This window comes from Arvicola amphibius, chromosome 3, assembly GCF_903992535.2.
Source record: "Arvicola amphibius chromosome 3, mArvAmp1.2, whole genome shotgun sequence".
Taxonomy (NCBI): domain Eukaryota; kingdom Metazoa; phylum Chordata; class Mammalia; order Rodentia; family Cricetidae; genus Arvicola; species Arvicola amphibius.
The window spans coordinates 53,255,218-53,282,600 of NC_052049.1; the positions used below are offsets into that span (position 1 = coordinate 53,255,218).

At 38.6% G+C, this 27,383-nt stretch overlaps 1 protein-coding gene across 1 annotated transcript in view; it reads right to left on the reverse strand.

Annotated features, from left to right (window-relative positions):
- Ap3b1 (adaptor related protein complex 3 subunit beta 1) overlaps window positions 1–27,383 on the reverse strand; it is a 222,170-nt gene that overhangs the window by 93,772 nt on the left and 101,015 nt on the right. Inside the window, exons 8-15 of the mRNA XM_038321892.1 lie at window positions 24,714–24,866; window positions 21,747–21,844; window positions 19,715–19,769; window positions 19,530–19,601; window positions 17,126–17,188; window positions 14,858–14,990; window positions 10,095–10,204; window positions 1,383–1,559 (exon numbers count right to left, since the gene is read on the reverse strand). Of these exons, the coding sequence (XP_038177820.1) occupies window positions 1,383–1,559; window positions 10,095–10,204; window positions 14,858–14,990; window positions 17,126–17,188; window positions 19,530–19,601; window positions 19,715–19,769; window positions 21,747–21,844; window positions 24,714–24,866 (861 nt within the window). The remainder of the gene's footprint in view (window positions 1–1,382; window positions 1,560–10,094; window positions 10,205–14,857; window positions 14,991–17,125; window positions 17,189–19,529; window positions 19,602–19,714; window positions 19,770–21,746; window positions 21,845–24,713; window positions 24,867–27,383) is intronic.

The following is a 27,383-nucleotide window of genomic DNA, read 5'->3' on the forward strand; positions in this document are numbered from 1 at the left end:
AGAACTTTACTGACTGGGGCATTTCCCTTGCAGCAAGAATAGACATTTTGAAGAAGCAAAATTTATTATTCAACTATTCTTTATGCATACAGATAGATACAATGTATTATACCTTATAAAAACCGACAGACATTCTCTAGAAGCCCGTAATTCAGTGCAAGTTCTGGAGAGGTGCAGTGAGTCACCAAGATCAGGTTTACAGATAAGAACTAGGATTTTGTGCAAAGCCAGCTCTAAGCATTGGTCTGCTCTTACATATTCAGTTTTAAAATGGCTAAAATAAATACATGTAAAAGTATTTCTACATTTCAGTCAAAGCAATCACGTCAGTCGACTGGGTTATGAATCACATAACTAAAAAGTACTATCTAACTAGTGGTGCATAAAACCATTTGTTAGTGCTAATCTTCATCAGTAATTTCCCCAACAGCTGTTTTTAAACAAGTAAGAGATGCTGGAAATAGGACACAATTCCACAGGACACGTCATCTATTTTTTACATCATTTCAAATATGAAATAGTAAATACTTTTAAAAAGCATTGTATTTTCATCTGGAATTATCTGGAAGAATGACTCTGAAATCTCTAATAGTATACTACAGAAACCGTGTTCCAAAACTGTCATGAAAAAGATTTAGCTCAAAGAAAAACATAAGGGCAACCAGAGTGGCCTTCAAATTCACTGAGTGAAAAAACTCTGAACACACTCTAAAACTTCCAAACGAAGAGTACTCCATTTAGATACTGGTTATTTGCCACTAAAAAGAAAAGGGCTTAATAATAATGATGATAATAATGTTCGTAATATTTATAATGACAAAATAATAAACAACTTACATATGAGCTACTAGATGCGATATAGAAGGACTCCACCCTCTTGAACTAAAAATGTTAAAGAACTCAAGTCCTTAAACTATCACATTAGTGATTGAGGTCAGCTTATTAATTTAAGGGAACACTAATTCAGATCATAGTACACACTTTAATGAATGCATCTCTACAGATCTCCTAGATTCTACAAGGAGGTTTCACGGCTCTGCCCTGTCCTCTCCTTCTCTTGTCCTGTACACTGTACACTGACATCCTCCAGGCCCTTCTCAAGCATCTGTCCTTCATGAACATTCTCTGACCTCTTCTTCCACACCAAACCTCCTGAACTCCCTCATCACGACTATATCTCAATGCCTGTATCACACCTCTTAAGTCTGCTTTCTCTACTGCTAGATCAGAATGACTTGTGGGCACTCCCACCATCCACACTAGGACCTACTACAAATAGGGTCCAATACTACCAAGTGCATGGGGTAACTCGTGGAGAGGCTTCAGGGGTTTCGTAAGAATAAAGATAGCACCTGTCAGGATTAAGGGGATCAGTGTCTTACCTGTTTGGAATTGGTTAAATACAATTTTGCTCCAAGATTTAAAATCTGCAACTTCACCAAATCATCTTCGCTGGTGAAACTTTTAGCGGTTTTCCTCAGAACATCGGGGGCAATTTTAGGAACTCGCTCACAGTTCTCTCCAATTAGCCAAAGAATGCTTGCTCTAGCCACAGGAACCTAACATGAGAAGCAGATTGCATGATTAGAAATGGGATAATCACACACTCCTCAACATCAGCACAAACAAGGCTGAGAACTGTAAGGACCCCATTTATTCACTCACTGGATATATGTCTAAGAGCTGCTCAACACTTTTAAGGTTTGCTTGAACTATCAAGTACAGACACAAAGGTAATCTCATTAGAGCTGATTTCAGGACTGGAGCTGGCTCAAGTGGTTAACCGCACCAGCTGCTCTTACACAGGGTTTGAGTCCCACATGACAGCTCACAACCATCTGTAACTCCAGTCCCAGGGGATTCGATGTTCACTTCTGGTCCCCACAGGCACCAAGCACACATTAGGTGCACAGACACACATGCAAGCAAACACCCCTACACATTACATAAATAAAAATTTAAAAACGGGTTTCAAAAAAATGCCCTGGGAAAAAATTAGTAAAGTAAGAACTATGTGTCTAGAATCTAGGTCCATTTGGAGTCCAGCTTGCTCCTGTCACTGTTTCCTGTTGCTGTGGCAGGAGTGGGCTGTACGGCACTTTAGTATTGTAATTTTAAAAATAAAGTACACTTCAATATAATTTGTTTTCCTAAAAATCACTGCCTTGCTACAAATTGGAAACCTTCCATCAGAACCATTAAGACCAACATTTTAGAGTATGCAAATTAGTTTTATTACTATTTGCTTATTTGTACCCTCCCCTATTCCAAAAGGAATTTGAGAGGGCATGTAAATTAGTTCCTGTGAACATTTTCACCTAGCATAGAAAATATGCTTTTTATTCTAAGTGAGAAATCTGATGGCTACCCTAAGTGGTAGCCCAACTAGAACAACGGCAAGCCTTTCCTGAGTCCCTGTGCAATGCCTCTAAGTTCTACTGCTTCCAGTACAGTTACACAGATGTTCACACTTTTGACTTCAAAGGAAGAAAGCAAACCGTAATAAAATTATATTTGGTCAAGCTAAACTCTTTAACTATTTGTTGCATAATAATGATTGTAATAATATAAAATATTAACATATCTAAACTGAGTCAACAGAATCAGAGGTCATTAAGAACACTTGGAAATAAGAAGTCTACATTTCGCTAACATTGTAACAGCATCAACTTTAATTCATGCTTAAAAAGAACTTAGAAAGGAAATCAGTCTACTTAAGCAATGTAAAAGGGCCTAAGGGCTACGTCAAATCTATTCATGCAGTGTGATAAAACTAATACCCTTACTGTACACTCATTTCTGGAAAGAAAGAGGTTATTTCTAATGTTCCAAAGGTTACACTGCATTAAGACCTTACTCCCAATCTATTATTTTAAATTGGGCTAAAGAATAGTAATTGAGTGGTGCATTAAGTTTCCAGCATAGAGCAATTCAAGTGGCCTTCCATAACGAGAGGTACTTCTAAATGAGAATATATAGGCAACTCAGAGTTCAGTTATGCTAGATTTATTTTTCTTAAATATTTTACTTTATGTTGCAACTCTAGAAATCAGAGTTCTACAACATAACACAATCTATTGTGCAATTTTAATTATTTTTCTTTTGACAACAAACTTATTCTATTTGACATTAAAAAAACAATCACAAAAGGAAGGTGTTAAAACATTTCGGACTCATGTGTATATTAAGATTAAAATAACAGCATTTTAATACTATAAACATTTATAATATCTGAAAGAACTAAAAATTAATAAATCAGTACTAACAATGGATAAATTCAAGATGGTGATGGAATAAGAGGAATAACATTTGGAATTTCCCAGAACTGAGCTAATAAAATTCCTAAGCACACATTTTTAAAGTGTAGCAGCTTCTTTATAATAAGAAATAATAAAAATATTATACCAAACTTTTGATAATGCTATTTTATTAAAATTTCAGAAGATAGGCAGGGAAACACAGGCTTAGAGTCCTAACACCCAGTAGGCAGCAAGCAGGGAGGTATTCCAGCCTGTCTGGGCTACATGAGACTGCCTTAAAAAAAAAAAAAAAAAACTAAGACCAAACAATAAGGCCTTAAGAAACTAATAAGGCCATTGTTTCGTGCATCTGGCTAGAGTTAGAGAACTATTATCTTCCAGTTCAGTCCTTCCTTTTCTCTCGCAACTAAAACTACAAATAAAAAAACCAGTTACCTTTATTCCCCAGTTTTTTCAACCACATAGTAAATTGGAACAGTTAATTAAAACTCAACTAATAATACAACATACACACATGCACACACACACTCAAACATAGGATAATACTCTTTTTATGGCCCTCTGCTTTTCAATATTCTCAAAGACAAACTGGACTGTAAATGACTGTGCGTGATTCTTTACTCTAAATGCCCTGAGAAAGTGGTTAAGTGCACTTTTCAAGCCTTCTAAGAGAACATAGTTGCCACTGCCATTTTAACCCATTAACTTGCCTGCAAAAAACAAATGATGATTCTCCCCACCACCGTGGTTAGAGTGACATCTAGAAAGATTCTACAGACCGCTCTGTAAGCAGTTCAATTTAAAAGCTATTGTGTTTCAACAACAACCCACTGCACCGGTCAACAGTCTAAAGTAAATCCTGCAAAATCATCAATTTTATTTATTTAAATTTGTCAAAGGCAGAATCAGGAGACATCAACACAATGCACACTAACTAACAGATCCCAACAGTATGTATCTGGACTCGATTTACATGAAAACTTAGATCTGACTTATATTAAAGTGTCAGGGTGCAGTGAGAGGGGCTTGTTAAACAGCAGCGTCCAGTGAGGCATCTGGGCCAATGCGCATTATGTGCCACTTTAGAATTACTCAGCTGTTCGTCCAGAATAACATCCCAAGTGTTCTTTCATGACATCTGTCGTAGAAAACACTACACAAAACCCACTACAGCAGTCCTCAGGTGTGCTATTCTGGAGCAACCTTCCTGCAAAAGTTGTACTCATTACAAATGAAGAGCACACCAAAGGACGATGTGGTCACAACCAGAACACACAAGACGACTACCACAGCCATTATCTCTCTCATCTGGATGAGCTCAAAAAGCAAAATAATATAAACATCAATCTTCATATTTTCAACTATGCTATCCCCTAAACAACCAATGGAATCAGTCTTTATATGACAAAAATCTATCAATATTCCCTCCTTTTAAAATCTGCACACCTAACATCCAGGAGTCCCTTCCTACAATTTGTCACGTGTCTTTGAAAACTAGCTAATTTCTCAGTTAGATGTCCACAACATCAGCACACTGCAGCTCCATCATTAACTCCACTGGAAATATAAGGACACTGGAGCAACAGCAGAGGCAAAGCACTGCCCACATGTCACAGATCATCAGTGGTAGTGCCAGGACTGTAAGTGCGAACCTAAACCTCCAATTCCCATTAGAGCACTGGAAAGAGCCAAAGGGAGCCAGGGATATGGAAAGGGGCGGTCCCTCACCCATCACAGACCACACATCATGGTGGAGTGGGCATCATTTGCTCCAATGAGGAATATGCAACTCTGTTCCATTCTGCTACCACATCACACAATGTCTTCCTGCCTCTTGCTGTTTCCACGAGAGTCAGACTTTTCAGGGAGGGTACAGGCTCCTTCTTGTCTGGTCTCACACACTATGCCTCATTGGATGATCTGGCTTTCAGTTCTACTATACCTCCTCCCAGGGAGATATTTGCCTAAAATACCACCCTAGCCGGTGTTTAGACCCTCAGCAAAGATGTTCAATACTGTACTGGGGCCCTTTCATGGGTCAGGCTGGCTTCTCTTGAAATTGCTGAGTTTACACATCACTCCAGATTTCAAAGAGCACAATCAGGAGGGGGTACCATTGTGGGCTATGCTTCTCAGGCAGTTCAGTCCGCAGCTCCCAGAAGCTGGATCAGACTAAGAACTGCATTTCTGCTTCCAAGTCCTCGTGCCTGCTGTTCTTAAGAAAATCTCTCTTGTGACCAGAGACAGAGAGATGCTGAGAACTGAATCCACCCCTTTCTGACTCAGGCTTCTATCTGCTACATCCCCCGTCACATTCTGATGTTTCTCCCTGACTATTTTTAGCCTTCTGCAAAACAACTGTCTTTTGCAAGCGGGTCAGTTTCCTCTCCTGCCATGGCTCTTCATCAGCTCCACTCTGCTGTGCCGCCCTCTTCTAGTTCCTCAGGAATAACCCATGCCGCAGAGCTGGCTTCCTCTCCGCCTCCTCAGAAAGGGGGCTCTGCTTCAGTGATGTTTTAGAAGCCCAGACCAAACATGTCTTTATTGCACTGAATGTTTTTGGTATTTTGCAAGTCAGAATACCCTTTAACCTTGATTCTTCTTCTTAGCTTCTTATGCTGTTTCATTTTGTTCCTTTCCTATTTTTTCTTTTGTTTTTATTTACTTGGCAGGTGAGGAGCGGGGAGGCTGCTGTAGCAATCATGTGGAGAGGACAGAGGACAGTTCTCTCCTTCCACCCTATGGATCTTAGGGATTCAACTCAGGTCATCATGGCAGCAAGCTACATAACACTGTTGAGCAACTGCACTGCCCCACTTCCCCTTTCTGTATGCCCTATGGACAAATCCACGTTCTTCAATTTTGATCTCCTTAAGATTTATTTTATTTTTTATTATTATTAGTTTTGTGTGTGTGTGTGTGTGTGTGAGATAGAGAGAGGGAGAGGGGGGGAGGGAGGGAGGGAGGGAAGGAGAGGGGGGGAGGGAGGGAGAGAGAGAGAGAGAGAGAGAGAGAGAGAGAGAGAGAGAGAGAGAGAGAGAGAGAGAGAGAGAGAGCGAGAGAGAGAGAGAGGTGTCTGTATATGTCACTCACACACAGGTACACATAAAGTTCAGAACAGGGTATCAGACCCCTGGAGCTGGAGTTACAGGAAGTTGTGAACCACCCAACATGGGTACTGGGATCTGAACTCAGGTCTTCTGGAAAAGCACCAAATCTTCTTAACTGCTAATCCATCTATCCATCTCCTTTTGCTTATTTTTTATAGGAAAACTACATTTATTTGATAAATTCTTTCTTTGATCTAAAAGTACAGTTTAATAGTGGGGTGCAGTTCAGGGGTACAATGCTTGCTCGGCATTTGTGAAGTCTTAGGTACAAGCCCCAGTACTACAATACACACGCACACACATGTATACCACATTCTGAGTAGATTTTCCTACTCATATATTCACATTATTGCCATGTTTTATACAAACAAGTTTAGGTTTGTTAGTGCCTTTGTGCATTGGCTCTTTTCATTTTATAATGTTCCTTTTCATATAAACACTTCTAATTAACATCAAATGTCACTTTCTGTTCACATTTGTTAAATATCTCTTTCCCTGCCTTATTTTTTAACCTTTTACTTGATTAGGGTAAATCCTTTTGATAGTAAATGGTTAACTTCTGACAAAGTAAACATCAAAAACCAGCTTCACAGTCTAGACCTGCAGGAAGCCTCCACTTGGCTAATACGCCAACACTTCTGCCCCACAAATCACTGGCACAATCACTCAACAATGGTTCATGGACATTGTTGAATTCCAAAACTTTTTCTTCCAAGGAAGTCCAAGGCTTGACTGAATGTGCTTCAGATACTTTATGGACAAGCAGGTACATCCTGAGGCTCTCACAGTTGCCTCTTTCTTTCTGATAAGGCTAGCTGAACTCTGCCCAAGCAGTTTGGGGACAGAGAACCCCACATTCCTGCTGTCCTCTCCCAGCTGCACACTTCTCTACCGTAAAGATAAAATTCTCCCCACCCAAACCCACTCTTTTCACCATGGGTGTTTCACTTTCACTTGGTGCTTTTTTTTTTTTTTAACACAAAATGATCTCTGCATCCCCTTAATGTTCTTCCTTTGAGACCTTCAAGCCCATTAATTTGACCTCCATCTCATTTGCATCAATACAGGTTTCTAAGATTATTCAAGACTTTAGTTCTCAATCAGAATTTCAACTATGCCCCCTTCCTTTCAGTAGCTTAAATTTACTGCTTTTGGATGACATCATGTGTGCCGACTATTTACAGTTAATTGTGCATCTCCAAACTGACCCCATCTGAGGTTCTCTATGCACATCCATTAGTTATTATAGCCATGGTTCTTTTCTGGGATGGAGGGAGGGTTCGAGACAGAGTTTCTCTGTGTAACAGCCCTTAGCTGTCCTGGAACTTTTTGTAAACCACGCTGGCCTTAAGCTCAGAGATCTATCTGCCTCTGCTTCCCAAGTGCTATAACTAAAGGTGTGCACCACCACTGCTTGGCACAGCCATGGTTCTTACTAGGACCTATCTCATGTCCCAGTCAATGTAGATATCCTCTATGGTGGACACCCAAATTAACCCTGTCTGTCCTGAAGCTCACTGTGTAGACCAGGCTGGCCTTGAACTCGCAGAGGTACACCTGCCTATGACTCCTGAGTGTTGTGATGAAAGGGAATGTCATAACACTAAGCACTGCCTGTGTTTTCCTTGGTACCTGACATCTGGGCTACAAAATAGCCCGAGCATGCGTATGTTTTACACTTCCTAATTATGTTTCCAGTCATCATGCTTCATGTATCATCTAAAAGGCACCTACATGATGACATATTCTCCTTGCTCACGTGGTTAAAATAGTGTTGGCCAGGACATCACAGTAAGTGATGATTCCAGTCTTTGAAATTTGTAAGTAATTTGTGGGGACACACTTTGAGGCTGATACTCCTTAAGTTTTCCCAAGGAGTTGGCAGTGTATCTTAGAATGCTCCAGTGAATCACTATCTCAATGTCAGCAGACAGGGTAATTCTAGTGCTATCATTCCTTCTAGATTCGTTAGCTGTTTGCTCAGTGCTTTCTTCATTATGCATTCATCCCAGGAAGGAGGAGATTGCCACTAATAATAATCTCCTTTCACAGTCCGTGCAAGCTCCTCATCCTCAAGCTGGGCTCTTTGGTTGTGCTGCTGTTGTTATTCATCGCTTGTAGTCTTTATATATGGCTCTATCATTCTATAAATACAGTTCCACATTTCTTCCTTTGTCTCAACACGATGGTCCAAATTTACAACACATTTTACTACCCTGTATCCTAGCTCCGATACTAGTCATTTCTCTAAGAAAACCAGCTTCCCTGAGGAAAGAATGGAATGTAAAGACCTATACTGGGGCTGTCTAGAGCTCAACAGAAGCACTCACTGCCAAGCTGAGGACTGGGGCTCAATCCCCTGCAAACTGTCTTCTGACCTCCACACAGATGCTGAACATGTATGCCTAGGCAAAAAAAAAAAAAAAAAAAAAAAAAAAAAAAAAAAAAAAAAAAAAAAAAAAAAACCAAAAACATAAAATATAGTTGTTTTAAGAAAAACAACTATAAATTTGAAAATATGCTAAGTAAAAGAAGCCCACAACATGGTCACATACTATATGAATCTGCTTATACAAAATATCAAGAAAAAAGCCATAGAAACAAAAAGTAAATTAGTGGAGGGGGAGAGAGTGAAGGGAGGTTGGGGTCTTTAAGTATGGGATTATTACTTAAGGGTAATGAAAATATTTGCACACCTTCATGCGTATACCAAATCCTGCTGAATAATACACTTTAAAATGTAAGCTGTACAGCATAAAAGAACATCTCAATAATAACATGATGGAGGAGGGTCATCTGTCTATCTGTTGTTTCATTGGTTAATTAATAAAACTGCTTGGCCTGATAGGTCAGAACATAGGTGAGTGGAGTAGACAGAACAGAATGCTGGGAAGAAGGGAAATGAGTCAGTCGCCATGCTTCTCAGACCCAAGACGGATGTAGGCTAGAATCTTTTCCTGGTAAGCCACCACCTCGTGGTGCTACAAAGATTATTAGAAATGGGTTAATCAAGATGTGAAAGTTAGCCAGTAAGAGGCTAGAGATAATGGGCCAAGCAGTGTTTAAAAGAATACAATTTGTGTGTTGTTATTTTGGGTGTAAAGCTAGCCATGCAGGAGCCGGGTGGGACGAAAAGCAGGCCCGCTGCTCCTCCTTCTATAACAGAAGATCACTGCACACAATGTGCTTCCTGGTAAGGGACACTATTTCTTCTAGGGTTTCTTAAAAGACAGTACTAGAAATACATGTTGTTATACACATCACAGATTCACACATGACACATAAATTCAGGCATACACATATACTTATTTAATATCTATCTATTTGTGCTTAAGTCCCTCAAATTGTACTGTCCAATTCCAACCCAACACTGTTGGGCTCATTCTTTTCTTTCCTCCTTCAGGTCTGTAATCCTCTCTTAAAAATAACCAAATCTTTTTTTTTGTTTGTTTGTTTGTTGTATTTTTTGAGACAGGGTTTCTCTGTTAAAGTCCTGGATGTTCTGGAACTCACTCTGTAGACCAGGCTGGCCTCACAGAGATCTACCTGCTTCTGCTTGCCGAGTGCTGGGATTAAAGGTGTACACCACCACCACCTGGCAAGAATTAAATCTTAAAGACAAAATTTAAACCCAGACATCACAGCTTTCTTAACCATTACACTTTGAGATAGCCATTTAAGACAAGAAGACTGAATGGGTTTGGCAGGACTCAGGGATACTCACAGTGATGCTGTCCAGGAGTTTGGCCATGTGCTTAATAATTTCACCATGCTGTGCAGGTTGCATTTGCAATAGTTTCTTTATAACAACCACACTTTCAGCAACAACTATTTCTAAAAGACACAAAAATTGTCATAGTAAATATATATAATCAATTCAAATGCAATTTGCCTGGTAAAATGAAAATTCCAATCAGCAAAAGGTTCTCAGTGTTTTAAATACATGAAAACTACAACCTGAAGCACACATTCCAGAGTTTGCTGAACTAGCTGATGCAGAATTCACTTCGTTCTCTGGCCTCTGTAACAACACTTACACTATGCTCCACAGTGAACAGTCTTTTAGCCAGAGCTTCGATATAATCAAACATCTACTATTTAAGCATTTTGTCATATTCTGTACTGAACAGGGGAGGGACAGGGGACAACCACACCAAGCCCTGCCAGTGATGCATCTGGAAACAGTAAGGATTAGGAGGAGAAGGAATTGAATCACCATAGAAACAGCAACCACTTCAGTGTCAAAATGAGTGTGACCATGAACTGATTGCTTACACATGGGCTGGGTTAGAATTAGTCGGTGCAATCTTTGTGGGATTTAAGTGCAAAGAGAAAGATATTAAATAAGCAAATGTGCATGTCTGAATTTATGTGTCATGTGTGAATCTGTGATGGGAATAACATGTATTTCCCAGTGCTGTCTTTTGAAGACCATAGAAATAATAATGTTCCTTATCAGCAAGCACATGTAAATTCATGCTATCTATCTACCCAACGCAGCACCTCAGAGGCTACTCGCCCAGACTGCTTTGTGGCTGGCTTCTCATAGTTCCTGTATCTTAGCCTTTGCCTTAATCCTGCCCTTGTGAATAGTGTCTTCAGCAAATCCCCTTTAACTACCTCTTCCAAGCATGCAGCCTGCTCCTTCAAGGACTTAATGATCCTATAAGTGACTAAGAAGCAAATCACAAGTTGGAGTGGAAATGGGTTTTCACAAGACGGGGTCTGAATATGGGTTTCCACCAAGAGGCTAACCAGTAGTCTAGTCACCTTTGTGGTGGCACCAGAGAGACACACAGCATCATAGTATCCGAGTATCTGACCTTATGGAGGAAGTCTTACATGAGCTACTATTTTGTGTGTATGCATGTGTTCATGTAGGACTGTGTTTGTAGCTGTGCTGTACACACATGCATCCATTTATGCATGCTAGCAGAGGCCAGAAGCCAAGACTGGATGCCTTTCTTGGTCATTTTCCACATTTTTTGATAGGGTCTCTCACTAATTCAACAACAATAACATTGTCTGGCCAGCAAGTCTCAGGGATGCTTTCAGCCTTCCCACACTGAGCAAGGGACACGTCTCCTTGCCTTGCTTTTATGGGTGCTGGAATCTGAATTCAGGTCCTCCCGCTTGTATGGCAAGTACTCACCAAAGTATTGTTAGAGTCACAAATGTCAAAAATAATAAGTATATGCTGTCTTTATGCGGAATTTTGATTCAAGAAAAGATTCATAGATGTTAGACAATCCGCTGGCATGTACTTCAAAGGTTTAATATTATACAAAACATCAGAATTTGTACTGTTAGATTTTTTTTATTGAAATACATTACCTGTTAAGAATGTTATGAATATATTATGAATTTATGAAATGTATAATACTTTTCATGAGTATTATAATATAATTCAAGCCAAATCTTTTTCTAAGTTAATAAATATTAGGGAACTAATATTTAATATTAAGGTTTTAGTTTACAAAATATTACATTTCATTTTTGTCCTGTAACATATCATTTTAAATAAAGAAGCAGATTAGAATTATATGACTTTGTCCATAATTCAAAATAAGCACCTAAAGTACCCTTTGAACTCTTAGAATATTTTATAACTATAAGCAAATGCTACTTACATATAAGACCACTACTGTGCTAGGACGAAACAAAAATAATTCAAGGTAATTATATATGAATTATACAAATAATTTGTCAGATCACTTCAGAGTCTACAAGGAAAAATATATTTGGGTAAATAATATGCAAAGAAAATATACTACATAAGGTCTTAAAGAATCCACTATTTAAAAACATATGTATTGTAAAACTTGCTAAAAGTAGGAAAATACATTAATAATATAATCGTATACCCATGCTGAGACAGAATTGACCGTGCTGAAACGTATACTCAGCACCATTTATCTTCTAGAGCTAAATGACCCTCCAATTACTGCTGTCGAAGCCTACTACAAACACAGCTTAAAGCATTGCCATTTTATCCTCCTTAGTTCCTGATCAGAAGGCAAGCATGGGTCTTACGAGTCCTTCTGGAAGGTGATAACAGGGCTCTGGGGGTCTGAGGGTCTACTTCTTGTATTTCTTACTCTGAGGAGCTGCCCTGCCCCACTTGGTCCATTCACATTTTTGACTGCTGCTTCCATAGTCATCAGATTTTCTCTAGGCGCCTCAGATTACACTACCATTCAAACAATCTATCTCTCGACCCTTAACTCAGTTCCCTTTTCCACTACAGTAAGAATCTCACTTCCTAGTGTCCGGCGACTTGGGGATTCATGTCCGTCTTCTCACCCCTCAGGGAAGCAGAGACGTGCACAGACCTCAGCATCAGTGGCATTCCTCAAGGAAAGTACAACGTTAAGACTTTAATTTGCAAAAATATTACATTTCATTTTTGTTCTCTAATGTATCATTTTAAAGATGAATAAGGAAGCAGAGTAGAATTCTATGATTCTGTCCATAATTTAAGTACCTAAAGTGCCCTTTGAACTCTCAGAATATTTCTAGAATTATAAGCAAATACTATTTGTGTTCTGAGCCTCTTCAATCTATCCCCTTGTCCTCACCAAAACGTAATCATAGCACACCTGAGTACAGTCTGTTGCTATGCTCATGTTACAGGTGAGGAATCTGGAGTACAGGTATGCTTGTAATTACTCAAGAGAGCAATGACACCCAAGTAGGCAGTCTAGTTCTACATACATACAAACAGCTGGCAAGAAAGTAAAAGAAGTAGATGGGGGAAACTATAACATATTTATTTTATGTTACTGCTTCCTTCTATCAGACTGTGAGTACCATAAAGGCAAAGATTTTTATAAGCTAAATGAAAATCTTATTAATCTACTCAACATTTATTAAATATCTCTACAGATTCAAATTCTCACTAAATGCTTACTGAACTATAAAAACTAAACAAAATTGAAAAATAACCTTCCATCTAATTCTTTTAGTTTATAGTAGATGCCAACAAGGTTACTCAGACAAACAAATCCTGTTAATATGTTACCTAAAATAAACTAGCACAGGCAATTAAATTATCCTAAGTCAATTGAAATGTGAATTTCTCATACTAAAGAACCTTAAATAATCCATTTTTCAAATTAATCTTTCACATCAATAATGGGTTATTTTATGGCAAGCTTCAAGTCTGCTTCAAAAGATTCTTTGAAATCAAAGAAAATAAACCTTTAAAAACTAAACAGTATGTTGCAGAAATAATTACCTTAAAATTAATATGAACTTTCCTCATCAGAAAAAAAAGGACCAAGAAAAGATGGGCAGATACTTGTGCTATGCTTTGTATTTAAAAAGATTGGTGGTGTTCTAATTTCTGATAGCTTTTAAATAAAGGATATCTTAAAACAACTACCACCAGCAAGCCTTATGCAAGGCCCAGAAAGTCAGTATCAAACATACAGGAAATAAAACGTGTTTCTAAAGCCATCCTTGAAACTGTGACAGAGACAGAGGTAAATGTTCCTGTATGGAGTGAGTCCGACGCCACGGACAGCACTCACCACTCACTCTTTCTTGTGTCCCTGCACAGGCACACTGTTCAGAAATTTCTTTTCTTGTTAGTTTAGTGGAATATATTTGAGTTTTAATATCTACATAGGAAAATGTTCTAGCAATCAAAAGTCTGTAGGTAAAACTATATATTTGTGCGTGTGTACACACACAAATCAAAGTTATTCAGGAATAAGTTTTGTTTTACTGTTTGCTTGGTTTTAGTTTTTCATATAAAAATCGATAAATTAAAAAATTGTACAGTTTATACATCTCCTAAGAAAACACTCATTTTAATCCACTGTACAATTATAATAGAAATCTTGGTGCGAAGCTAACTTGTTTTTCTCTAACTGGTTCATCTTATTCACAAACCATAGCCACAGAGAGAACTGGTACTTCTACACGAGCAGTTTACATTTAGATGATAAATTTTGCTATCCTATTTCTGAGAATACTTAAGTAATATTTGGGTGCACATGAAGGTGTGCTCCATGATGGCTTCTAAGTCTAATTCGTCTTCAGTGGGGAAGCTGGGTGAATTTCCGGAAGACTGAAAGGCTGAGGGTTCACTGCTCACATGTTTTGGTCCAGCCACTGTTCAGGTTATAAAGTCATTTGCCTGCTTCTAGCACCCTCTGCAGGAGAACCAATATTATGCATGCCTTCCATGCCAGTAAGAAACAGTCACAGAAAACTTGCAGAAAGGGTATACGGCAGTGGTTAGTGAATGAGTAAGATAAATTGCTATATGGGGACAAAACAAATACTGTTAATTATCTAATTTGCTTTTTGAGGTGAATTTACATGCAAATCAAGAATAAAGTTGCTTCTTATTGTGACTATACTACTGACATATAGAGAAACTCCAAAAGATAGATAATACATAAAAGATTGCAGCTGCAGACTGTACTAAGAACATCCAATTTTAAATTATGTGAAAACAAAATGATACCATGAACTCACCATCCCTGTTGGATAGCAAACAGACCAGGCCATTGAGGCATGTGTCGGTGACTTCGGTGATGCTAGTTGCACATCTGCCTATCGCCTGAATAGTGGCTGCTGCAAACTGCTTGTCCTGGCTTTTCACGTAGGTCTAAAAACAGTTTGATTAGTTTTGACATTGGGATTATCGAGTGAATACAAGCTAATTTTGATAGTTTTGTCATGATGAAAGAATTTAGAATACACAGTCCTCTCTTAAGCCCAACAGGAGCCAAGCAATGCTCACTTCATTCTTCTCTTGTTATGTAACCTTCTATAGCAAAGGTATATTTCAAGCCAGGGTCATTCACCTGCAGCCGGTGACAAATGGAGAGGGGAGAGCATCACCCAAAGACAGTAATTAGCTTAAGAGCTGGGTTGAGAAGATGCTGCGAGCATGCTCTGTGGTTTCATCTCATTTACCCAGGAGTACCTGCAGGTTCAGGGAGAGAGGGGCAGCTTTCCAGACACCTAAACGTTCAGAGCCATGGGGATGGTTTAGGGTGGCAGCAACAGAGCAGCAGCTGTAGTGGCCTGGGCTTCACTAAGTACTAGTACTAGTTCCCAAAATTAGTCCCATCACTTTCAAACACAACAGTATATACGCACATTAACACACACTTAAAAGACTTCTGTCACTAAACTCCTGACAATCTTATACACTTTGTGACTCTGGTTACAACTTTCCTAAATTTAAAAGCTAGACTTTTATTTTTAAAAAAGATTCCTAACCCCAAATTCTAAGTATGTAAATGCAGAATTGACTCTATGGGTATCTAATAAAAATATACATTAAACAATTTTCTAAGTGAGAAATCAAAGGAAAAAACAAAAGATGCAAATAACATAGGAATTTAGTGTAAACTCTCAAGGAGATGACGAAATGCTCAAGAAACAAGTGACGCTTTCTAGTTCCGTGAAAGGAAAACCAAAGAAGACTTAAAACTGTTCCCAAACAGATAATTTCATTGCTATAATTTAAAAGAATTCATTAGAGTTGTTGAGGAAACTCCTTATTTCAATCATAAAGTTATTATGAACAAATTTAAATAAGTGTAAAAAAAATACATAGACAAAAAAGGATGGATTTAAAAGTTTCAATGCAACTTTTATACAACATGCTCACAGTAAGTAAGCCGATGAACACGTCTTGCAAGAGGCTCACTGACTACTGCAGAGAACACAAGGACATGCCCCCTGCTGTTCTGGGGGTGCCGGACAGGTGCCGAAATATGACAAGATTATACAGCAAGGGCAAGGGGACATGAGCAAAGACCAACAACAGTTAGAATGAAATAAGACTATATAAGTGACTTAAAATTAAAATCCAAACAATGATCTCTAGTCTACGAAAGAGCTTGAGAAACCCAATATTTCTAGCATGCCCATATGAGAAGAACTCTATGTCATTCTAATTTTATCACTAATTTTACTAGGAAAAAATATACAGCACAGAAGTTCAGTAACCCAGTAACAAACTAACTGTGGACACATAGTAACATCCTACAACTCTTGACCAAAGTATAAAAGAAATACAGTTAAAAAAAAAAAAAACCATGATGTCCATATACAGGTAAAAAGAAATTCAGAGTGGGCTTATGGAGGAACTCCAGCCACAGATTTCACTAGATTTATAAATATTGAAAACTAGTAAGAACTCCAAGGCTGCTGTATTGGGTGTGAGGCTCTTAACACTGACACAGGTTTATTTCTGCTTTAAAGTTCATCCTTTCATCATAAAGTACATAAATAAACTAATCAAAATAGATTCTCTCCTTCACAGTATGGGTCCGGGGCTCAGCAGCAAGCACCTTTAGCAGAGGACAACATGCCGGAGTCACCACTCCCCACAGATGGTTTCTAAGCACTCAGTAAGAAAGCTTGAGCTAAAGGGGCAATCTACAAGGGGGAACCAGGTAACAATGATGTGTTCTCACAGGCACAGAAAGTCATTTTAGAGCACAGTGGCAGTGTGGACAGAATCCTTAACAAAAACAAAGGATTTTACACCCAGTGTTGAGCCAGTCTTCCCAGTGCCAGGGAAACAGAAAGGGAAACAGGACCATTCATTCTATGCCATACATTTGTAGTTAATGCTTATTCTTGAAAACAGAAAAATTCCCAGTTGCTGATCTTTCTCTAAATCTGTTTTATTTATGCAGCTGCATATTTCTAGGTTGAGTAGAAGGCATATTTAACTTAAAATTGAACATGTTTTAGAAACTACAATTAGCATTGTATACAAACCTGAAATTCCCGAAGAAGAGTTGATATGTTGGCTTCATTTGCCAAGTTTGTCAAAATTTCAAGCTACAATAGAGTAAAAGAGAAAGTAAACATTTTAAAACACAAATAAAAAGATGAATTTAACAGAGACTAAACATCCACATGAAACTTGATTTTTTAAAAATTACTGTCATGTGAGGCTCCGCATCCTTGAGGTGGTCCTAGTCTGTTCCTCGAGTCTACAGAGACTAGGTAATTACACAGTTCTTAATAACAATTAACAAAACAATCCCCATCTCCACTAATTGTGTTAATTTTACCATTCATATCTAATTAACCTAAACAATTTGTTAGCTCAATATTTTTTCTATTAATAAAGTTAGAAAACAATTTGCCCTTCATGTAATACTTCTGTTTTCCAGATACCAATTAATCTTCTTGTTTGGCTATCTCATCCCACCTTCCCAGACACTTAGACAATTTATAAATGTAAGAAGTGGGAAATTAAAAGTCTGTCTCCACTGAGGTTGTTAGAAATATACTTTACCCATAAAAAGATTAATTATTCTTAAGGTGGCATAAACATGAGACCAACAGAAAAACACAATTCAACATGTCCACTAGAACATTCATATCAAGTATTACATTAAAAGTCACTGACATAGACAATTCAATTAAAAGGCACAGCCTTTACAAAAAATTTACATATTCTGTGTAAACTTATTTTATCACTTAAGTTGCTTTATCTGTTGGAAATCTGTTCTCTAAGAATATAGCTTGACTAGTCATTTTATTTTAATAAGAAAATTGAGACAACAATTTTTTAGTGCAGGGGAAAGACAAAGTCTTGTATCCCAGGCAAGCTTCAAACTTACTATGTAACTAATGACCTAATGCTACTGTCTCTCCCTCTGAAGTCTGCAATAACACATGGGGTAGTTATTTTAAAGTATTTTTTAAAATGTTTTAAAAAACATTATTTTTAGTAGTACTGGGAACTAACCTAGGTCTCTGAGCATGCTAATCAAACATCCTACCACCGAAACACGAGTCTTTGTTCATACAACTTTTAATAAATAGCTTCAAACCCATTTTTTAAATCTATATGTGAATTACACAGAACTGTTTTTCACTAAAACGCATAAGATAGAATTACCAAAGTGATACAAAATCACCCCTAAATACTGCTGCCTATAAATAAAGACAGGCTTGGTAGAATGAGACAAAATCAGAACAATCAAGAAATTAATATGAAGATTTTGTTTGCAACTGTTCTATATGTTTATGTTTTAATAACTACCTCAACATTATGTAAATACAAAGATCATCCAACTTAATATCAAATAAAGCATTTTGTTACTCCCTTTGCTGTAAAAATATCCAGTCTTTCAGCTCACATTTATTACTTGAAATGTTTTATAATTACAAAGCAGAAGTCTGTTACTGATGTTGAAAATATCATACTGTTTGTGTTTCACTAATTTTCTTGTGAGTAAACCCATTTTTAATGAAAATAACACTGTCCCAATATTTAAAAGAGTGTCTATTTTTTTCTTCGTTAGTTTTTAATGTCTCTGACATAGCACACAGTATGCAGAAATGTTCTCATGCCCTGCCTAGGGCCCTACCCTCTTACCATCACAACAAACTCTACACCACGGGGCTTTCATCATCTCTGTTAGTCTATGCCCAGCCTTTCAAAGCACCCACACATCATACCAACCATAAAAACATTCACAAAAGTCATTTTAAATACTTCCAATGTCATTTTTTTACAAATCTTCCACAGAATCAGTTTCACCTTTTTACTTAGTATAGGACTTAATTCAAATCTTCACTGTCTGTCTAAAGCACAAAGCACTAAATTTATCTATGTACATACCTGTATCTCTCAGCATGCTAAGCTATCTGAGATATAGGCAACCACACATCTGAAATCAGTACAATAACTAGCCCATAATAATATAGGCAAAGAATAACAATTTTCAAGTATGTTTTTTAAAAGAAGAAGACACAATTTACAGAGCTGGGGAAATAGCTAAGTTTGCAAAATACAAACACAGAGACCTGAACTGATCCTTATTTGCATACACTGTGTCTTTAGAGCTGGGAACATAGGCTAGATGTGTACACTGTGCCCTTAGAGCTGGGGACAGAGGCAGGACTCCCTCCTTGACTACTTGGGGAGTTCCAGACCATTGAGAGAACTTGTCTCAAAATAAAATAAAATAAAATAATTTGGCACCTGAGAACAATACCCAAGGTTGTTCTCTGACTTCTGCACACACACACATACACACACACACACACACACACTTGAACACACTCAAGCACACAATGGAGCATAGTTTACAGAAGCCAGAGGCTACTGTAGTATCTCTTCAAAGTACAAAGCAGCTAAAGCAGCTGTATGAAGCATACGGACCTTCAGTGTCTTGATCATAGTTGGATCAGTGGACCTGACGTAGAAACTCTTCAGGTAAGGTTCAAACATACCCTAGGTAAAAAAAAAAAAAAAAAGAGAGAGAGAGAGAGAGAGAGAGAGAAATGGGCAAATACATTTATCACACTGGTGTGCTTCTTTGAATTAAATGCTCACAATATACGTACCTTTCTCTGAATTGACATAGTTGCAATATTTTGTAAGACAATATACTGCACCTCCCTAAAAGTGAAAAGACATTTCAGTAGTCATATCCAACGAAACATCTTTTGAAAACAATACACTAAAAAGAATCTGTAAGAAAACTCAGGGGTAACAAATTTTTAACTACAAGGCTGTACATGTTTAGTAACTATGAGGCATTCATATTTGTACTCGAGAATACTAAAACATCTGTGCGGTAGGTATGTCAGGAGATGGAGTTAGAGCTCACTTTATAATACTGTACCCTCGGAAATATAAGGCCAGTATTGCTGCTTTGCACACATGAAGGAAAATGAGTGGAGGAAATGCAATCACGGTGCTAACCCACATTCTTATCAGGGGGCTCACAGTGTCAGCCAATCACAGATCAAAAAAGTCACATTATGCTATTCCTAAGGCTTAATATCTAATAAAGGACAGAATCTACTATTAAATTCACATTAATCTGGTAAAGACCTTCTATCAAAGAACCATTCCAGATCTTTCTAGCACCATTTGAACTAACTATCCATTGCAAACAAGTATCACCGAGCTGGTAACAAAAAGTGGCTAGAGATAAAGTGAAGGCGAGAGCGGAATGAAACTGCCTGACTTGTTTCTCAAATAGCAGGAGATGAGCAAGGGAGTGAGGGGCACAGTCAGCATACACGTTCCCATCCCAGCTAGTGCAGGAGTGCAAGGAAGGATAGAAAACAATGACATCAAGTAGCTAGCAGTGCAAAATGTCTGGGCAACCCTGACCAACGGAACAATGAATGATGTTTATAAACATAATAAAACACTAATGCTAACTTTAAAGCTCTAATGAAAGAACTCATCTTTTTAAGTTTTCCGTTTGTTTGTTTGCTTATCTGAACTATTGAATTATTCAGAGGGAAACTGTAAAAATGGCATGTTCTATCTATCCATACAGAAAATAAAGAGCACAGGGCTCTTTAAAGGAAATACTTTTTTTCTAGTAGCTACTCTTGGGGGTTAAGGAGATGATTTAGCAGATAGGACAGCTTGCTATGCAAACACAGCGACAGATGAAATCCCCAGAATCCATGTAAAGCTGTGAGTGATGCCTGCAAGCCTGTGCTCCAGCACTGTGAAGGTTCATACAGGAGGCCCTGAGAGCCACCCGTCTACCTGTTCAGTAAGAGACTAGTCTCACAGGAACCCAGCATAAGGTCAGAGCAGAATACTAGACACCATCCTCTAATATCCATATGCTCCAGAGACACACATGTGCAGCACTTAAAACACACACATATAGTCCTACTAACACACATGCATACACCACTGTTCACACATGTACACACATAAAATCAAAACAACAAAAAATAAATAGCTCTTTTTAAAACCGAAGAAACTAGTGATTAAATATTCCAATTTTATATGAAGTAGGGTTCTGCCAATCAACATGACATGGTCTCTGCTATTATTCTAAGGCAACAGTTTCAAAGTGTGGGTCATGACCCCTGTAGGGACCAAATGACCCTTTCAGAGGGGTCACCTAAGACCCACTGGAAAACACAGATAATTACACTGTGATTCATAACAGTAGTAAGATGAAGCAGCAAGGGAAAGTTTTATGGTTGAGGGTCAGCACAGCGTGAGGACTATATTAAAGGGTCGATACGTTAGGAAGGTGAGAACCAGTGCTCTAGGGTCAGAGCTAATGCACTGAGCAAAGCAAGCTGAGCACACTTAAGGACAGTTTTCAGTGATTCCAGAATAAATAAAATTTCTAAACAGCAAACTGCTAAACCCAGCAAAGCAAAATACATGCTCTATGTTGCAACATACTTTAATATCTCTGGACCTGAAGCTAGAAACTTCCATTTTTCTTCACTAAGATTGAGATCCTTTTATAATAACCCATTAAGTATGAGACCTTATTTATGAAATAGTCAACTATATATGCCAGGCTGAGGAGACGGACTACATTTGCCTCAACACTACTTCTGAGAGAATACAGAGAAAAAAAGCACATGCAAAATCACAACTTACCTATTGCTACGAAGTAGGCGCACCAGGGACTTAGAAATAATGCCAGCCTCTGACTTGGGTGAAATGTGCCAATACAGCTGGGCAACAGCCATAACCACCTGGAAGAACAGAAACAGAGGCACAGTGAACATCTAAGCAACAGGGTCCAAGTGTTCCCTCTAAACACCTTTAGAACTCTTGTGAAGTAGAATGAAATGTTCAAGTCTTCGTAGGGGGTTGAAGTCACTTTCCCCAAAGTACTTCCTACCTTCACAAAGTGCTTATATTTGAGAGCAGAAGGTTGGCGGTGTCAGATAGGACCGTTGTGAGTAGAAGGGCCCTAAGGTATGTGTCCTCACAAGATACAGATAAAATGCAATGTCAAGATGAAAGCAGAAAAGTGAGTGATTGTCTGTACGCCAAGAAATGCAAAGATCACCAGCAACTACCGTCCAATGAGGAAAGAGATAGCATCTCCCTGGATCCTCCAAAGGATACAGCCTATTCATACCTGACTTCAGTCTCCAGCTGTCTGGAATGTAAAAACTCCTGTCCTTTTCATACATCTAGATTGTGGCAATTTGTATGACAGGAAACTAACACATAGTGGGGGGAGAATGCCATAATGAACTGCCCACAGTGATAATAGTCCTGGGCAAAAAAAAAAAAAAATCAAACAACAACAACAACAACAAAAACCCTTCACGCTGTCCATGACTGAGTGCTGGCTGCTTAGTCACACAATTCTAAAGAGAGGCAGGTGCGACTTCTAAACCATGCCAGATGGGAGAGGGGGTGTGTGAGAATAGGACATGGAGCAGCAACAAGTTGTCTGAAGGAAAGGAAAGCAAATCAAAATGTAGCAACAAGGTGTGTGCAGTACTCTGCCTTTTTAAGATTCACAACTTTAACGCTAGTCTCGGAGCATCTGGAGCCACAGTACCGGAAATGGGCTGTTCTCCAAATAAACCTGTACCACGTTTCTCTCATGTGCCTTTACATTCAGAGTCAAGAATAGATTCCTCGCCACCGAAAGTATCTAGTGCAGCATGTGGACGCTGAGACACAGCAACGAAATGGTTCAGAAGACAAATGAATACTAATTTAGTTCTGTTCAGTACACCAAGTTCAAACAGTACACTGCAAGTTCCAGGTATACCTGGATAGTATGCCATACACCAAGGTGCCTAAGCTAAAGACATTCTTTATGAACGAACTAAAAATCATCTTTAAAAAAAAAACAGTTCATGGGATTCTAATATACTGTTTTTGTAATATTTAAAAAATGGTAAGTTACTATGGCTTTCATCTAGAACCTGGGAATTCAAGAACTGTAAGATCATTTCCTCACTTGTGCTCTTAGACTGTAAGGCATCCACACCCATACGCGAGAATGTGAACTGTATTTTCTATGTCAGGACGCAGCTGTCACTTGGTATGTCATCTTTTGAATATATTAGTCAAGCCACTCCCAAGTCTAAAAGAACTAAATGACCTCCCTTTGCCTCATGATCTATAAGAACAGTACCTTAACGTTTCTTCAAGGCTACGCATGACCTCAAGGTCAATTTGTAAAAAGCCACTGGGGAAACTCTCACAACTCCAAAGTCCAGACTGGCTTAAAGAACTCAAGCCCCAGGCCTTCTCAGTACACCGCACCTGCTCATAATTAAAGCATCCCATACTGCACACTCCTCTTGATCATCCCATAGTCTTCTGGTTCTGCCTCCAATACAGTCACTACCCTGATTCATCAAGCTTTCTGAAACAAGTTCCCAAAATTCACTTTCAAACATAAGAACAAGTGTGTGTTTCTTTCTTTTGTTTTCGTTGTTTGTTTTTTGAGATGGTTTCTCTGTGTAGCCTTAGCTGTCCTGGAACTCGCTACGTTGACCAGCCTGGCCTTGAGCTCACAGAGATCTGCTTCCCTCATGCTGGAATTAAAGGTGTGTGCAACCACCGCCCAGCTATATTTCCTTGTTTTGAAACAGGGTCTCACTATGTAGTCTCACCTGGTCTGAAACTCCCTATGTAGTCCAGGTTGGCTTCTAACTCACAGAGATCCACCTGTCTCTACCTCCTGAATTCTGGGATTGAAGGAATGAACAACTACACCTGATAAGAGTAAGGTTGTTGTTTCTTAGTCTTCATAATTCTTCAAAAGTCAGACTTCATTTAAATTTACTTACACAAGGCAAGGTAACATAATATACTCAGAACCATGGCAGCCTATTTGGTGCACTAGCAAATGAGCAGGGACCCCACATATGCACAGAAACAACCAAGTGCCCTAGGACTCAATACCTGGCATTGTCAGCAAACCTCTAAATCATAAAACCAACTCCCAAGACAAGATGAAGCTAAGAGTGAGTTAATGATACTTTCAGAGAGTAGCAGCTATTAGGGAGACAAGGCACACTACACACAAGCATGTGTTTGACCTTATCAATGACTTCATGCCTTACCATGACGAGGCACATTACACACAAGCATGCGTTTGACTGTATCAGTGACTTCATGCCTTACTATGATGAAGCACACTAAGCACAAGCATGCGTTTAGCTGTATCAGTGACTTCATGCCTTACTATGATTGAGCTTTTGAATGATGACTTGGAAACACATTACTAGTAGTACCATAGAAACTTCTGCTAATTGCTAAGGATACAAACTTTTAAAGGCTAAATTCTCAAAGGAGTACAGAAAAATGTAGTAAGTAAAGTTCCTTATATTTTAAGATTTACTAAATGAAGAAAATAATAATTAAAACAAATCTGGATTTACATGTTTCAAAACAATGAAGGCTAAAACCCATTTACAATACAGATTCGGGTCTCAAAGCTTCAATCCCACACATTTCTAGCTACCCATCACACATGTGTCTGGTGTATGAACGCTCCAGTCACATGCTCAGTACTGACTGTACATACTTTCAATCAATGTTTGCTCTTTAAATCCGTGAAACAGTTCTTTCCTAGTCTCAACGTACCGCTGCATTCCTGCTCTGAAGCAAAGGCTTTGTGTTTCGAATCAAGAGCCTATGGTCTGGATCCATAGTGTATGGCCTCTTCTTGTCACTCTTTTCCTTCTCTTCATCCTCAGAGTCATAGAAATTCTTTTCATTGTCTTCTAGACCATCATCCTGTGAAGAAAACAAATCCAACCCCAAGATTAGGTGAGACTGTGAACAGCTAAGACATTACATAGCCAAAGAAACTATTCCTTTGAAAACATCTGCAGTAAGAGGCTGGAGAGAAGCTCAATCCAGAAAGTGCCTGTCCTGTAAGCCAAGGGCCTGAGTTCAGTCCCCAGTATCCATATAAGAAGTGGGCACAATCCCACCACTAGAGAGACACAAACAGTCATCCCAGTCAGCCATGGAGGAAGGGAGGGAAGGAGGGAGGGAGGGAGGGAGGGAGGGAGGGAGGGAGGGAGGGAGGGAGGGAGGGAGGGAGGACAGGGGAGGGGGAGGGGAGGGGAGGAGAGAGGAGAAAAATGGGGAAAGGGGAAAACGGAAAGGAAAAAGAAAGGGTGGACGTCTCCTAAAGAATGCCACTAAAGGTTAACTTCTTTGCACACACACAAATAAAATTTTGAAACAATAAAGATTTACTGTAGAATTCTACCATTGGGTCAATGCAAAACATTGTAAAATCAACATGGACAGGTTAATTTTCTTGTTATATAATACTGCTATTAAATATAGCAAATCTCCACAGAAATTCTGACAGTTGCTCAAAGAGAAGAAATGACAATTAGATTTTAATAAGGCATATAATGAGAATAACTAAAAGCGAGGAGCTATTTGCACAAGTTGCAGTCATTTCAACTAGATCGAAGAGTAACAAGAGGAAGGAGAGCTGTGAATTGATAGAGAAGCAGTAAGTTTGACTGCTAAGAACTGGTCAGCAAGGTCGAAAGGCGCTAGGCTTCTATTTGCCAGTATTTGGTTCCCCACACAAACAAGCATGCATATACACAGTAATATGCATGTACTTTTACGTACAATTTTAAAGCCACATTTTGACAAAGAAATATATAATACCTCCCTCATCAGTTTGTTTTTACCTTTCTGTTTCGGTTACCTGAGTCATCTGAGATCAAAAACTATAATGTAGAAGATTCCAGAAATAAAAAACAATCTTAAGTTTCAAATTGTGAAGTATTCTTAGTGTGTGTTTCATGCTTTCTGTGGTTTCACACAGGTACTGTTGGGGAGTGGGGATAGGGCAGAGGAGGTTGTAAGTCCTGGAACAAATACCTGGCAGGTGAAGTGAGGCTCCTTGACAAGCAGGGTACACGGGATATAGGGATGAATCACATGGAGTTTGAATCCCAAATCTTAATAATCAATATTTACATTTGATTAAATATAAATATTTAAAAAAATTAAGAAAAACAGTCCAGCAGAGTAGATGCCACTAAAGGTTAACTTCTTTAACATAACCCAACTGTATACTGCCTACAAGAAACATATTCCACACTAAAGGCACAGATGCATTGAAACTTCGAGGAGGCTAGAAAATAAATGTTAGCGGTTTTAGGCAAGAAGGGCAGCTGTGACTGTATGAGCCCCACATGGTGACTCTAGAGCAGGTAAAACGGCCGTAAGAAGACACTATATATCCACAAAATGGATAATTCTTAATTTATGTCTAGGGAGCCCAAATTGATCTTAAGCCTCCTGGCTCAGCCTCCTAACTACTCCATATGTAACATTCTTGAAATGATGAAATAATGGATATGGAGAAAAACTAATGGTTTTGGGACTTGCACAGTTGTTACGCTAAACACTGCAAACATTAACGGGTAATGGGATTTCTGAAACTCCTGACTTTCATTATCCTGATTATACTTACAGTTCTGCCAAATTTTTTAGTATACCAAATAATCCTACAGGTCAGGCAGTTACAGAAAGGTCAAATTGTACTATAAAGGATATGCTGAACAAACAGAAAGGGATGGAGAATACCCCCCAGAAATAGACTGCATAATGCTTTATTAACCTTGAATTCTCTTAACACTAATGAGAAAGGAACAACAGCAGCGGGGAGGCATTGGATAATGGAAAAAACTTCTGAGTTGAATCAACCAGTATATTTCAAGGATGTGTTGACCTCACAATGGAAACCAGGAGATGTGCTACGCTGGGGAAGGGGTTTCACTCTTGTTTCCACAGGAGAAGAAAAATTATGGATACCATCAAATTAATAAAGATTCGCTTTGAAAGGAGAAACCTCTTGAAAAAGAAAATGACAGCTCATCCACAGAGGTGACAACCATACAGATGGTAAGAAAAGTCATATAGGGTTGGGGCAGAGTTCTGCTCTTATCTTTACAGGAAAATGCACATCATCAAAAATTAAAGAGACCCTGGATAAGGATCATCTAGAAAAAGGAATATAGATTATGAGGCCAGGTATTGGACACACACACACACACATATTAATATTTTCAGCTGGTTTTGGAGTTGGGCAATGGCTCTGTACTTCTCTAAGTCCAAGCAACTTGTTAAAAGAAACATTCAAAGTTTCTGTCTCATATTGGGAGCCATCTGGTATGGGACAGAGAGAAGACTTTAGGGAAAATTTCACTTTCTCCATGTCTATTTTGTCTATATCACATTCTTCATTGAATGTACATTTATATGAATGATGTT